General features: G+C 53.1%; 1 protein-coding gene across 5 annotated transcripts in view; it reads right to left on the bottom strand.

The window, feature by feature from the left end:
* TIAM2 (TIAM Rac1 associated GEF 2) overlaps positions 1-15529 on the bottom strand; it is a 111766-nt gene that overhangs the window by 8868 nt on the left and 87369 nt on the right. For all 5 annotated transcript variants that reach the window (XM_058735741.1, XM_058735742.1, XM_058735743.1 and 2 more), the window contains 4 exons: positions 7229-7408; positions 4141-4209; positions 3457-3582; positions 2496-2604 (listed from right to left, as the gene is read on the bottom strand). In XM_058735741.1, coding sequence (XP_058591724.1) covers positions 2496-2604; positions 3457-3582; positions 4141-4209; positions 7229-7408 — 484 coding nt within the window. The remainder of the gene's footprint in view (positions 1-2495; positions 2605-3456; positions 3583-4140; positions 4210-7228; positions 7409-15529) is intronic.

Raw genomic sequence — 15529 nt, 5'->3', positions numbered from 1 at the left:
ATTACACCCTCACCTGGGGTTCTGTTCCAAAGGCAAAACCTACAACTTCTAGGAGGTGCGGTACCATTTAGAATGTGACTACCCAAGTGGATGGCGAGACGATCCTTCAGAACCGAGCAAAGCATTGGTGATGCGCTAACATTACTGTGTATTGACCTTCAAGAAGAAGGCGTTTCTGGGAAGAAACGCCGATGGAGTCAGGTCTCTGTTTAAACAAGTACAAGAGGCAGATTTGGGCTGGAGCTCGTTAACTCCCTGCACTTCGAGACACCGTTTCTTAAACCTGAGCCTGGTCTTCCACGAAACTGGAAAGATCCAGATGTAAACCAAATGACAGGGGCGCATCCGTGGAGCCGGCTAATGCTCAGAGTGTTGGAATAAACCTCCACATGCCTTCCATGATACTGCAGAGTCTGTTCCCTGGTCTGGAGAAAGAAACACTGAACAACAACCGTGAGATCCTTTCTGACAATGCCGTTTAGAAGCATATGACAGACAGGAGGGGGCTTAGAACTGAGCTTGGCGGCTACTGCCGTGTTGATGCAACTAAGAAACGTTCAAATACAGAAGAGTTCTGTCCCAGAAGAGAGCCCTGACTCACTGGCTTCTAGAGTGGCAGCGAATTATAACGGGAGTGAACCGCATGAGGCCACTTGTATTTCTAAAGAAGGCATTCAAGGGTGCCTGGGTGGCGCAGTCGGTTAAGCGTCCGACTTCAGCCAGGTCACGATCTCGCGGTCCGTGAGTTCGAGCCCCACGTCAGGCTCTGGGCTGATGGCTCGGAGCCTGGAGCCTGTTTCCGATTCTGTGTCTCCCTCTCTCTCTGCCCCTCCCCCGTTCATGCTCTGTCTCTCTCTGTCCCAAAAATAAAAATAAAAATAAAAACAAAAAAACAAAAAAAAAAACGTTGAAAAAGAAGGCATTCAAGTCCTGGCGGGGGGGGGGGGGGGCGGCAGGGGGGAGTCATTTTGATCCTAGGAATTTAAGACATGATAACAGTTGAGGTTTCAGCAGGTTCGGGTCTTATCCCCCAGTTCACACCGGAGAAGTCAGGCAGCCTGGTAACCTGGTCTGGAGACGGTTCTGATGAACGTAAACAGGACTGCGCACATTTTCATAAGATGCCTGTACTGTCCGAGCCTCAGACACTCCCGTATTTGTCTGATGTTCTCCGTACAAACCGAATCGTCGCTGCTCACGACCTCAAGTCCTGTGCCAGCATCACTGATTTTTCCTCCTCTGATCTTCACCACCAGAAGTGTATGAGAGTTCCAAAGACTGGGACAGAGAAGCATCTTCAGAGAGAGACCGATTTGAGAACTGTCGTCTCGTACGTGAAGATGTGTGTGTAACTGAGAGAAGCCTCAGCAACAGAGCCACCTCAGGGAAAGCAGCGTTCCTGGTCTGGGTATTACCGGACCGGACCGAACAGCAGGTTAACGGGACGGTGACGGTAACTGTGCCGCAACATTCCCCACAATATGCGTGCACCTAAAGGAGGTCACGGCTGTCACCGGATCTCCGAATACACTTCCCAGGCTGGGCTGACGGGCTGGCCCGTCACCGAAAGCCCAGGTGGCTCAGGGCGAGGGCCATGTGCCTAAACCTGACCCACTGCCGGGCAGGAACCCGCACTCAGGCATCTCTCTCAGTTCCACAGAGTGATGTCTGATGGCAGCACGAAAGGGAAGAGTGAGGGCGTCGACCACGCAGGTCTACGCAGACAAAAGAAAATGAGAGTCTTCAGTTAAAGCCACTAGAATAAACTGAGATGATAAAAATGTGGAGAGAGGCACCTGGATGGCTCAGTTGGTTAAGCGTCCAACTCTTAATTTCAGCTCAGGTCATGATCTCATGGGTTGTGGGATCGAGCCCCACAAATCAAGCTCTGTGCTGACAGCACGGAGCCTGCTTGGGATTCATTCTCTCCCTCCCTCCCTCCCTCTCTCTCTCCCGCCCCACCAGCTTGCTCTTTTTCTCTCTCTCAAAATAAATTAACATTAAAAAAAATTTTTTTAAGTGGAAAGATGAAAGGTATTTCAGTGAGAGGGTGTGGGCTGTTAAATGTTAGTTTTTTCCTGGTTCCACAAAAAAGGCTTTAAGTTTAGTTAACACTTCTTATGAGTGCAGTGATTCCTTGGGCGTGAGAAGGTTAACAAGGAAGAAACAAAACAGCATAGTGTTTTCTGTCCCCATCCAGGGGCTCATGGTTCTGAGTTTTTAGATCAAGGCATTTGGTAAAAAAGAATCCAGAGGTAACTGAACAGCAAAGTGACACATGGGAAAGAAATTTCTCTGCTCTTAGGACATATCTTCACTGTTGCCAATAAACTGAAATAAACCGAAGTTTCCCTTTAATATCTCTCAATTTCAAGGTCAAGAACGGAGCAGGATCAATCAAAACTGCATTTATCCCTACTTATTACATGCAAATTTACTCTGTTAACAATTTAAAAAAAAAAAAAAGCACAGATATAAAGGTATGAGCAACTTACCTCGCTCTAGAACCTTCTGTACTTTGATATGATTAGCACAGAACCCGCTGTACAGTTTAAAATGGTCCGCGTAATAAAGGAAAGAGCCTCCAAGGGAAAACAGTAGTTTCTAGAAGGGGAAGAAAAGTCACATTGGTTATGGTTTACTCAACGTCTGCTGGCCCTGGCGTGGCCTCTGACTACTTCAGCGCATCCGTGGCATCTTTCAGACACCAGAGCACTAATGCCTCAGAAAATCACCAAATGAAATAAGCCCAAGACTGTGCCATTTTCACGGCAGACGGAGAACAGTCTGGTATTTCCCTCACAGATCTTTAGTTTGATTGAAAGCTTTCTGGCAGCCGAGCCTACTGACACTACAGGCAAAGGGCAAGAAAGTTCTACAAAAATACACCTGGCAAAATGGGATACGAATGACCTGAGAGGATAACTAATCAAGCCAACTGTGCCTTACTCGGGACAAATGCTCTCGTCTGGGTACTGCCCTGCCCCCTTTCTACCGTCTGCCTCCTTTCCTTCCCCAGAGGGGCTCCTTCCGGGTCCCGGATGCTCACACTGGAGACGGGCTCCACAGAAGAGAGGGCTCCCTCAGTACCACCGACCGGTGTCACAGGACCCATGTCCCCGGGTCACGGGACTTTGTGAAAATGAAGGATGAGACTCAGGGCCAGTGCTCCCGCTTCGCAAGCAAACCCCCTACGTATCCTTCAGCAGACTTGAGTGAAGAGCATGGGCACGGTCAGCCACCAGGCAGACTCCACAAAACCTGGGCCACCCAGACTTCTGCTTACAGGGGCCACTCAAGTAAAAATGTAGCCTCTCACCAGCTGCCACAGGAAAACAGCGCAACGAAAGCACTGAACTCACCTTGTCAGCAGTCAAGGGACACTTTCTTTTCCAAGGGCGGACGCCGCACTCTACCCACCCAGTTCTGCTTTAAACCTAAGTCAAAACTACTTACTCTAAACTGTGAGGGAGTTTCAAGGGTGTTAAAGTCAGAGGCGGCTGAAATCCCATCCTCCAGAGTCTCCAGAAACACCTTCTGAAAGTCCAGCATCTCTGGCAAGCTGCCGAACAGTGACTCCATCTACATGAAGGCCGGGATTGAACAGAGGGCATCAGCGGTGGGGGTGGAGAGGGGCCGCCCCAACAAATCCCCAGTCCTTCAGGGAGCAGCAGACAGAAGTGAATCCTTGAACGAAGGCAGCATATTCCCTCTGGGACACCGTCTGTACACAGGGGTTTACAGCTCCAGCTCTGGCAGTTCCAAACTGACTTTTTAAATGGATGGAACCTTTTCAGGATTCAAACTGGTAAACAACGGAAGTCAGTAGCAAAGAACCAATTACGGAGACTGAACACGAACAAGTCATGGATTAAGGAGTGACTTTGGGCCACGCTTCCTACAAAAAGGGCGTGACCGTCCTGCATTTACAAACTCTTGCCGCTGGGCCTCACGTGGCAGAGGCCACATAAATGGCTTTGGAGGAGGCCACGCTTGGTCCCTCTGACGATGCTTAAGTCCCGTGTGTTCTCTGGGGAATCAGGAGATATAACCTCCGGGGAGGTCCACTAAAGGGCAAACAGAGACTAACCTGTGCGTTAGTGGACGGCGGGGGGGGTGGGGTGGCAGGGGACCGATTACCTCATCTTGGGTGAGAAAGGTCTCATTCTGAAGTGGCTCCAAATATAATTCAAAGAGGCAGCTCAGATCCTGAAACGTGGAAGAAAAGGGTCTTTATCACTCATGTCTCCAAAATACCCAAGAGTTTCCAGCAACCCTGACCACAGCTCCAGACTCCCACTGGGAATGATGGAATCGTGTCTTGTTGCAATTCGTGACCCTGAAAGTGGTTACTATCAGGGGCGCCCGGGCAGCTCCATCGGTTAAGTGTCTGACTGCGGCTCAGGTCATGATCTCATGGGTCATGATCTCATGATCTCTGACAGCTCAGAGCCTGGAGCCTGCTTCGGATTCTGTGTGTGTGTGTGTGTGTGTGTGTGTGTGTGTGTGAGACTCTGCCCCTCCCCCACTCATGTTCCGTCTCTCAAAAATAAACATTAAAAAAATTAAATAAGTAAGTAAATAAATAAAACTGGTTACTCTCATTTCTGCCCTAATTCACACGGGCTAATCCCGCAGTGGTGCACGCAGCAGGTGGGTCACCTACTCTGCTTAGACAGCTTGGTGACAGAGCCACTCCTTCTGTGGACCGGTGCAAGGGGGCATCCGCCTCCCCTCGGACAAGGGGAGCTCTGGCGAGGCACTTCTGTCGGGCATGAGCACCCCTGCCGGCTCCCCTGGCTTCTTCCTCCTCTGTACCGGGGAGCATGGTGACAGCCCCACCACGGAGCTGAGAAGGACAGGACAAGACCTGGGAAGCTCTTCAACTCTGGGGTTGACGCATTAGCACAATTTCGAACTCCCGTATTCAAATGCAAGAAAAAATGTCCAAGGATCAGCGGCCTATAATCTAGGCCATATTTGAGCCCCCAGTACACCGGGCCCCAGTGGTACGGAACAGTGGGAGTTGATGGCATTTATACAACTCCTTCCATAAATGGTTTATTTGCGATAATTTGAAGCCAAGACCAGGATATAATTTTGTAATAGGAAAGATTTTTTTCTTGTTTCGCTTATTCTGAAGAATTTTGAGTATGAAAACATTAAGTGATCGACTACAAAGTCCGTTACTTTGCTCTCTCATTTTACAATGGAGAAATCGAGACCCAGAGAGCTTTCTGTAAGAGCCCGAAGCCTCCAGAACCTTATGGCATAGATTCTGGGAGCAAGCAGACAGGCCTGGGAGGCCTTTTACTATTTCGCAACCAACAGCTCCCTGGCCTTCCCTCCCTCACCATCCTCCCCGGCGACTGCTTCTGAGCAGGGAGGTGTGCTGAGTTACTGAACCGTATCTCGAGGGAACACACAAAGGCTGAAAATTCCAAGTTGCACGCATGCAGGGATCAAGGTTAGACGAACAAGTAAAATCCCGTGTTAAATGTCAGCCACGAAAAGAAACCACAAAATAAAAACGGTGTGTGCGTGAATCACAAGAGGCACCGGGTGCTGGTTATTTTGTGAGAGACAGTGACAGGCTGCCCTCTTCCCTCGTGCGGCCGGTGCTGCTCGGCGGGACTTACACGCCTCGAGCAGGCAGGCGCGGAGCCGGACAGCTGCAGCCCTAAGGGAACAAAGTGCAGGTTTCTTGCAGAGAGAAGGGTCCTTCCTGTCTAGCTCACCCACAACGTCCACCTTTATACTCTACCAGCATCTCAGGGAAACCAGCCTCCCGTGCGGCTTCACGGTAAAACGGAACATCAGCGACAACAGGAAGGGGACTTCAAGGAATTCTGCCCTTGAATCTCGGTGGAAAGCTCATGGCCACCCTCAAGAGGCCGGAGGGTCTCTTGAAGCCTCAAACCACAGCGCACAAAGCTGCCTGGGAGAGGCCACCACGGTCACAGGAAGATCCAGAAATCTAGGCTGAGCTCCCCAGTGTTCACATCATCCGCAGGACAACACGTAACGGGACATGAAATTAAACTGTCAACTCCATAGCTTTCTTTTCTTCTCTACGGGATCAAAAAGAAGGGGCTCTGGGTAGTTTCCCTGGGCTACCTGTGTATGAGGCCTTCAGTAAAGCCCAGATAAAATGACAGGGACACTAATGAAAGGGGAAGCTCAGGCCCGTCTCGCGGAGAAAGAAGGTGACAGCTGTGTCTGTGTGTGCACGCACCTGTGCAGGAACAAGGGTACGCCCGTCTGAGACCCAGGAGGACGGAGGTGGAGGGGACGGCCCCAGGCCAGGCCGCTGCACCGAGGCAAAGCCAGGCGGGATCCTCTGCCCACTGCCCTGTGCCCTGCTGCTTCCAGAACAGGCCAATGAAGTGAGTTTACGGTACTACCCGAGCCTCAGCAAATACTTAAAGCAAAAGAACTCTGTCTTCCCTTCCCAGGCTCCAGTGCTCTTCGTAAAATATGTCTCTCAAACTATAGGGGCGCCCGGGGGGCTCGGCCAGTTAAGCATCCGACTCGGGATTTTGGCTCAGGTGGTGATCTCACAGTTTGTAAGTTCAAGTCCCGCACGGGGCCCCATACCCACAGTGTGGAGCCTGCTTGGGATTCTCATTCTCATTCTCTCCCTCCCTCCCTCCCTCTCTCTCAAAATAAATAAATACAACTTTTTAAAAATGTGTCTTGAACTATTTACTGGGGGCTTCAGAGATAAATAAGTGAATGCTTCGGGTGCCGAAGATTCTCAGCAACCACCCGTCCGCACGGGCGTGGGAGCGGCCACGTGTAGGCCAGCTGCTCCAGTGTGGGACTCTGTCCCGCACGGTGACCTCCACCAGGCAGGTCTGGGGGCTGCAGCAACAGTCTCCTGGGAGCAAGCTGTTCCCCAGTCCCTCCTCCCCTAAGTGCTCTCCGGCCCCCTCCGACTCCGCCAGGAGACTCCCTTCCCACAGACTGCACACGATGAGCTAGAACACGTTTCCATAGTGAAAGCTACCGTGGTAACCAAGGGAGCCGAGGAGCCCATCCTTCCGGGCCCTCCCAGCTCCTGCACCCTCGCCCCCTCCCCAGCGGCAATTCACCACTTCGAGGGGCAGGGGGCTCCGTCAGGACTGCTGGGCTTCGGGGCGCATGCGACCTGGGGGCCCCCCGCCCACATACCGCTGGCCGCCGCAGGGCCACAGAGCCGGCAAGAACGTGCGGAGTCGCCCGTTACCTTCACGTAGGACTTCTCCGTGTCCATCAGCTCCTGGATGACTTTCCGGAGGCGATCCGCATCAGAGAGGTGGCGAGCCAGCGGCCTCGGAGGTGGCTCCCGGGTCCCCCTCGGCCCTTCCATGCCGGTGGTCTGCGAGTCGTTGAAACTCCTACACAGCGCAGCGATCTGTTCGGCGCTCTGGGAGGCGGAAAGACGGGGAAGGGGACGTTCGGGGCGCGCTCCATTTTGGCAGCTTCCCGGCCAGGACGCAGGCAGTGCTCGTCCCTGCCCAGCGCCCTCTCGGGGACCTGGGTGGGGGGGGGGGGGGGGGTGACAACCTAGCACAGCCGGGTTCATTCATCTCAGACCGCTCTGGTTACCGTTTAAGGTAACGGGAGTGAAGACAGGGTATCTACGCGGATGCGTTTCTGTTGTCAGAACAGAACAGATGGCTCTTTCATACCGAAACTAGAAAACACGGCACAGGTTGCCCCTTGGTAACGGAGTTGAGGTGGCTCTCAAACCAAGACCGCGGCTTTCTCGGAGCCCGCTGGGGAGCCCCCCCCCCCCCCCCGACGCGGCGGCCCGACGGCCTCGGGAACGGCGTGACTGCGCGAATTTCGGGGCAACCTGGCCATAGGGGCTCGCGGCCCTGCCCCCCTTCCACTCCCCAGCCCCGCGGGCTCGCACCAACAGAACACGAGTGAGCGGTTAGAGCGGCTGCACCTGCCGGGGCCGGGCAGGGAGGCAGGGACGTCCCCTACCCTGCAGGGGGCGGGGGCAGAGCCCCACGGAGGGTGCAGACGGGAGCAGGTGACCCGGCCACCCCGGTGAGTGCCGGAGAACAGGGGTGAGCAGGCTCCCTGGGAGGCTTCGGGATAGTGGGGGCAGTCACACACCGAGGGGACGAGAGGAGTGGGAACGTCTGGGGACCGAGAGCCTGCAGCGCGAGCTGCTACTCGGATTCCAGCACAGCGATGACAAAGGTTCTCGAGGGGGGCCCCCTCGTCCTGCCTGATGTCGTGGCTTCAAGGCTCAAACGGGTCTCCTCCTGTATGTCTCCACGGTGCCTGGAGCATCACCAGCCTACACTCGGCGTCCTCTAACTTGCCTCTCCCTCCACCCCACCCCCTCACAGGCTCCAGCCCACTTAGCACCTGCCGGCGAGTAAGCCGGCCAAGGGCAGGGCCCGTGCCCGTCGCTGCCCCGAGTGCCCAGCAAGCCCTCAGCTCCCCACCCCCCCCCACCCCCACCCCCACCGCACGGCAGTGTTACCGAGTGACAAAGCAATGGTCCCGGTACGCGTGACGAGCGTCCACCCGTCTTTGGCAACTTGCCGTCCCTCCCGCAAACTCCCCCTCCTTCGGCATAAACGCCTTCATCCCCGATCCGTCCCTCTGGCCGAGGTCAAAAGCCGAGCTTGTCAGGACCATCTCTTAGTGTGGAATTCATCCTCTCGGGGACGCTTCAGAACACGAACAACTCACACAAGCGTGTGTCACGCAACCGCAGTGGCCCGACGCACACCCGTTAAAAAAGCTGGCGCCTGACGACCTGAAGTGCCTCGGAGGAAAAACAGGGCACTGCCGCCCTCCCTGCTCCCCCTCCCGGCTCTACCCTCAACACTGACCTTCCGGTTCATCTTCCAAGCTCAGCGGGTGTCACCCGAGGGCCCGCTCTGCCTCCAAAAGGAAGACAGGTCCTGCCCCAGGCGATCACGTAAGAAACCCCAAAGCGCAGCCAAGGGCAGAGTGAAAACCAGCCCAAGCTCGTGCGGAGCAAACGGAAGGGGGAAGACGCGGCAAAGCAACGGGAATCCCTCCGCTGTGTGCGAGGCTTCAGGGGAGAAATGGGTCGTCCCACGGTCCTGGCAGGAACACACGCGCTCCAAGGAAGAGCCAAGAATGAGCCGGAAGTGCAGTGAGGAATGAGCAGGTAACGTAAAGACCCCAGCTCAGGGGAGTGACCGCGAGCCTCCTCTCCACCCAGATGTCTGCGAGGAGAGCCCCCCAGTCTGCTGGGCCCTTTAAACAGAATCATTTCTCTTTTATTTTCACGTAAATCTTGGTGCCAAAGTTCAATCAACCACACAGCCGGTACTGGGCTTCCAAAGAGCCCATGGTGAGTTCGAGTCCCGTGTCGGGCTCTGTGCTGACAGCTCAGAGCCTGGAGCCTGCTTCAGATTCTGTCTCCCTCTCTCTCTGCCTCCTCTCCGGCTCATGCTCGCGCTCTCTTTCTCTCTCCCTCTCAAAAATAAACAAACATTTAAAAAACTGCATCTTGAGGGGCGCCTGGGTGGCTCAGTCAGTTAAGCAGCCAACTTCGGCTCAGGTCATGATCTCACAGTTCGTGAGTTCGAGCCCCGCATCACGCTCTGTGCTCAGAGCTCAGCCTGGAGCCTGCTTCTGACTCTGTGTTTCCCTCTCTCTCTGCCCCTCCCCTGCTCATGCTCTCTCTCAAAAATAAATAAACATTTAAAAAAATACATCTTGATTTATCAAAACGCCTCATTTCATGTTTAAAACAACCAAATCTTATGATTCATTGCTAAAGAGATTCCAGCACTGTTCAGCCATGCCCTAAAAGCCAAATGACAGATAGTAAAAGCCAAATAGAACACTGTAGCCAAAAGGCAGCTTTTCTCTCTTCCGGGATGTGAGCATCATTAAGGAGCCCTCGGAAGTACAACGAAACCACTCCAAGTTGTGTGCACCCCCTTTCCAGTGCACCTCAACCCTGGCCACGCATGAGCTTCGTTTCGGGAGCTTTAAGAAACACCCATGGCTAGATCAACTGGCTCACAATCCACATGTGAAGCCCCTTGTAGGAGTATTGTCTTAATTTTTTTTTAAATGTTAATGTTTATTTATTTTTGAGAAAGAGAGCACGAGTGAGGGAGAGGCAGAGGGAGAGGGAGACACGGAATCTGAAAAGCTCCAGGCTCTGAGCTGTCGGCAGAGAGCCTGACGCGGGGCTCAAACCCATGAACCGGGAGACCATGGCCTGAGCCGAAGTCGGCCACTTAACCGACTGAGCCACCCAGGCGCCGGAGTATTTTCTAAAAGCTTCCCAAGTGTGGCTAACATGTGAGCCACGTGACAACTACTGGTCTACCTATCAGAATCACGAGCAATCTCCAACTGGGCTTCCTGGGGGCAGTGCTGCCTTCAGCCTGACACGCTGTCCCAGGGTCTGGAGTGAAGGACAGCCATATAAAAAATTTACAGACTGAGCTCCTGAGACCGAGGAAGTAGCCAGAATCACACCCATGACCCTGGTATTCCGTCCGGGTCAGGCCCTCGACGAACTGAGCTCAACAACCCCAGATAATAATGATACGGAGACTCCCAAAACTCACTCATTTGAAATCTCTACTACTGCTATTTGCGCCGCAAGCCCAGACAATGTAATTTTGCAATTCTGACAAGTCACAGCTTCCAGGGCTATGGAGTCTATATTAAGTTCACATACACCGCATAAAATCTGACAAAACGCACCATAAGTTAATGGCAGCTGGTGAGCTTACAGCTTCACGTTGCTGGGATGTCAGAATCACACCTAACGACGCAGTGTTAAAATAACGAGGTTTTAAAAATAAAGTATCCTTGCCATTTCGGAAAATCAGAATCCGCTTTAAGAACGCTTCTGGGAAGATGAACTTGGAAAAGTGAGTGTTAGTGGAGATTCTGAGAGCAAATGAACATCTTAAGGTACCATCAACGAAATGCTGGAGCGCTAACAAAGTCCCCTCCCTCACGCACAGCACTTTCACCATCGTCTCAGGCTGGGGGGTGGGGGTGGGGGTGTGGGGACGGGGCGGGGGGGTCACTTGGGCTCAGGAGGCAGGAAGTGGAACAGAAAGAAGATGGACACCAATGGTGTTTTTACGTTGTATCTGGTTACGTTTCCGTGCCTCTATTCGTAGGGACGGGCATCAGCATTGAACGGTTAAAGGCAGAATTTGGAGTGTATCTGGTGAGCAAGTTCTAGGAACGGGGACTACTTTGGATGGGCTGTTTTCACACCCAAAACGGTGACAGTGGCGAAAAGCACCGGCAACATTCAGAGGCCCAGGGTTCTTTCCTGGCTCCGCCCCCAGTCCTCGGCACAGTCCCGGCAACGCTCATTTCTGAGCAACTTCCCTAGATCCCTAACCCATCTGGTAACCCCTCGGATTGCCATCTGGGTCACGGAGTAAAGGGCACTCACATTTGCTGAGCACCTGCTATTCGCCAGGTAGACCCGGGCGGTGGGTGTTCTCCAGAATCTGCTGGCATTTAATCCTCTCCGTGACGGACACTGTATAAACGAGGGGCCCGGAGGTGTGGGTGAGACCCTGACGGCACAGGGCCACCCCATCTAGCTCTGCAGGGTGCCCACCCCTCCCGGGGATCTGGCAGAGCAGGAGGCAAAGCAGATGTGCCCCTCCGCCCCTGCCCATGTGGTCACGGCGTCCTGGCCCCGACAGAATCCAAACACACTCCCGGTGTGCTTGGGATGCGGCCACCGGCCCCTGGGGGCCACCTCTGCTCGGAGAAGCAGCGTCGTTTCCACACACGACAGCCACATCTTTTAGAAGGCTTCTCTGTACCACCATCCCAAATCCACCCTGGGAATGCTGCTTTAAAAACGACAGGCGTTCACCAGGCAGGGCTGTGGGTGCGTGAAGATCCCGTAGCCCGACAGCGCGTGCCTGTGCAGGGTCACGAACACCCCGCCTTCGGAGGCACAGCTCAGATTAGGATTTTCCAGTTTGCAGGATCCACGCTGAGAAACTTGGGTTCGCTGTGGACCTCCTTTTTGAAAGGAGAACACGAAATAAGTATTCTCTCGGTGAATTCCTTTCAAAACTTAAATGGAGTTTTCCCTGAAACTATGCTGTATGGAAAAGCAGGGATGCTGACCAGAACGAAATTTTTTTCAGGACCTGAGCTTACACTAAGGCTGATCCCTGCTTGAAAACGATTTGATCTTATTTACAGATGAAGACCATCTCACGGAGGACTCTGGCATGAAGCACCTAAGCATTCTGGGGACACACGGACACACACACACACACACACACCCCAAACAAACAGAAAACGAACTTGACTGTGGTAATTATTTCACAACGTTTATGTATAGCAAATCATCAAGCTGTATGCTTTGAAGATACAGTTTTCTCAATTATATCTCAATAAAATTGGGGGACAAAAGAGATCTGAACAGTTTTGGGGTTTCGTTTTGTTAGGTTTGGGTCTGCTGTTTTAAATGTATGGATAAGGACCCTTTGCTTCCCTATACTAGGGCTGCAATGGCTCGTTCTTCCGGGAGCCCCATTCTCTCAGGAGCAGCCGCAGAACAAGGGGGATCACGCCCCACAGCCCAGATGCTCCCCGGAGCGCCTCCTCCTCAAAGTGGTTCTGCGATGACCCTTCCAACCCGGACACAGTGCAGTACTTTTTCGGCAGGAAGGTGTCGGGCCGGCTTCCTCCCGGCTTTGGATGAATAAAATCTGATCCCCTGGGCGTGACACTTTGATGTTTACTTTGCTCTTATCTGGAGACGTGGCTCCCTGAGGCTTTTCAATTTCACCCTAGGATTTGGATCTTAAAAGAAAAAAAAATCACGGTGGGATAAGCACATCGCAGCGTCCAGAACTGTTTGGGAACGATGAGGGCGATTTCGCAGCTACTCCATGAGCAATCAGGAGGCCTGCACGCGGCAGCGGCCAAGCTTGGCCTGGGCTCTCCTGGCTCCATCCGCGGCCAAGACCCCTCACGCAGGGACTGCCAGGACCGCAGAAGGGTTCGTCACAGGCATCTAGTTGTACTACGCAGGCCCCAAAATACTTTCAGCCTAAGAAAAAGGGCTGAAAAGTGCTGTATAATTTAGAGTAATATTTCACAGGGAAATATTAAAGGCAAGTGACCACATTTGCAGTATGCACTTTCCATCCCTGGTTAAGGAGCATAAGGACATTACCTTGCGGGGGAAGATCTGTAACGGACTTAGCACGCAGACCTCAAAGGAAAGATCCCTCGTGCTGTCTAACTGGTCCTGTGACAACACGTGGTGGGTCTGGCGGATCCCTAGCTGCCACCGCGTCCTCTCCCTGCACCACACAGAACAGCTGAGACCCAGCCATCGCCGTGGACCGGATCTGGTCTGGATGACGGGCACAGGGTTTCGCTATGCCAGCATACTAAGCAGAAGAATTAGGTTCCTGCTACTTCTATCGCCCTTCAAAAAGAATGTTGGAAAAAATAAAAAGACAAGCTTCAGACACTGGGCAAATGGCCAGTTATCAAGGGTAGCCTCGCCCTGGGAAGGTGTGGTCAGCATGGTGTGTGTTCTCATGCTGTGCAAGGAAAACCTCCCGCTCATCCTTCTGGAAGCTTCACCGGGTCTGCACGACTCAGTGATCCGAGTGCAACTATGGTGTCCGCTGTCACATCCTAGCTAATTGTCAGAAAAGTTCCCCTTAGTTTAAAACAAAACAAAAAAAAGGAACAGCTAAAAATTGTACAAAGGACTTCTTCTCAATTTACTCTGCACTTCGTTAAGGTCCCTAACTTACAGAAAGATCTAATAACACCCCTAAATGGTCTCGGCAGCGGGAATCCAGAAGCAAAGGGATAAATGGCTTCCCCGGAAGGCGAACTGGCTGAGACGGGCTTCACCCCACAGGGAGCAAGGGTGAGCCCAAGTCCCGCAGGAGCAGCAGCAGACACCCTCCAGCGCCCCCTCACGGCCAGGTCAGACTACGGGGTGGGAGCTAAGATGCATTCAAGGTGATCCAATTTCTATATGGGGGGCCTCTCCTCTTAGTGATACAATTCCTAAACAGAAAACTCTAGAGGCGCCTGGGTGGCTCAGTCCGTTAAGCATCCGACTTCTGACTTCGGCTCAGGTCATGACCTCACAGGTCGTGAGTTCGAGTCCCGTGACAGGCTCTGTGCAGACAGCTCAGAGCCTGGGGCCTGCTTCAGGTTCTGTGTCTCCCTCTCTCCCTGCCCCTCCGTCGCTCATGCGCGTGTGCTCTCACTCACACTTTCTCTCAGACATTAAAAAAAAAAAAAAAAAAAAAACCTCTAGAAAAAAACAGACTGAGGTTTTTAGATTTATCAAAATGGTACAAAAAGGATGAGGAATCACTCACACTGTTTTCTAGACCACAGGTTCTCTTTCCAAAGGCAGAAGGAACGTAAACTGTAAAATTCAATGTGAGCTTATGTCACAGGAGAGCCCTTACCTTACACGGAAATGTAAAGATGAACCTAATAAACGAGGGCACAGAAATGCACCGAGGTAGCACACGACAATCACCAGTGACGGGACAGACGGGTGCCTGCTGACTGCAGGTGGCCACGATTTAGTGCAAAGGGCAGAAAGCAGGCCTGCATTTTGGAAAGTAGCTCCTCATGGAGATTACTACGAACATACGTGCATAGATTTTCTAAAAATGGAATGATAGATATCACAAATGCAGTGTTAACCAAGATATTTTTATCCTTTGGCTCATTTCAATTTTCCCTTTTACAGTGGTTTAATTTTTTAAGTATTTTTAATGAATGGACTCCTTTCCTGTCACTTTAAAAAACTGATCTGCGGTTGCAAAGGCTCGGAGGGTTCTGTTTCTATGGACACGGTGATCAACAGACGACACAGTCACTCCGCTCGCAGGGCCCCAAGGCTGGCTGGGCGCGCTCTGAGCGAGCAATGCGCGATGACTGGTGCCCAAAGAGTAGGTCCTGCGGAGACAGAACAGAGACCTGCCCGGGTCGGAGCGAACCCTGACCCCACGCGCTCACGGACAAACAAGTTCTCTGAACCACACCAAGTTTGGGGCCAGAGGGAGCACGGAGCGCGCCAGCAACTGCAGGCCAGTACAGCGTGGCCAGACGGTCACGGCCAGGCAGGGGGCTGGACCTCAGGGGCGGGCATGGTGACCTGCCGTGACACAGTGGCAATCCCTGCCACCTTACGGGGGATGGCAAGGTAGCGGTCGTGGTGGCACTGAAGACTGGGGAGCGTGCACCCCCGCGGGGCAGCCCATCACCCCCGTGCCCCTTTGCATCACCCCGCTGTACGGGCAAAGCTCAGGCCAAGGGCCTCAGAGCACGCGCTGGACCGAGATTTCCTGAACAGTTACTCTGCCCAAGACTGGAGGCTTAAGCACACAGGCTCTGGAGATGCAACCCCGGCCAGGGCGGCTCCCAGCTGTGTGGCCGTGACTGATCCCCCCTGGACTCAGGGTACTCGCCTGGAAAGCAGGGATCACATGTCATAGGGTCCTGGTGACCAGTCAATGAGGTAAAGCGTAAAAATACTTAGCAC

Source organism: Neofelis nebulosa, chromosome 6 (genome assembly GCF_028018385.1).
Source record: "Neofelis nebulosa isolate mNeoNeb1 chromosome 6, mNeoNeb1.pri, whole genome shotgun sequence".
Lineage (NCBI taxonomy): Eukaryota > Metazoa > Chordata > Mammalia > Carnivora > Felidae > Neofelis > Neofelis nebulosa.
The sequence above is the reverse complement of the archived record's forward strand: the minus strand, read 5'-3'. Positions and strand labels throughout refer to the sequence as shown.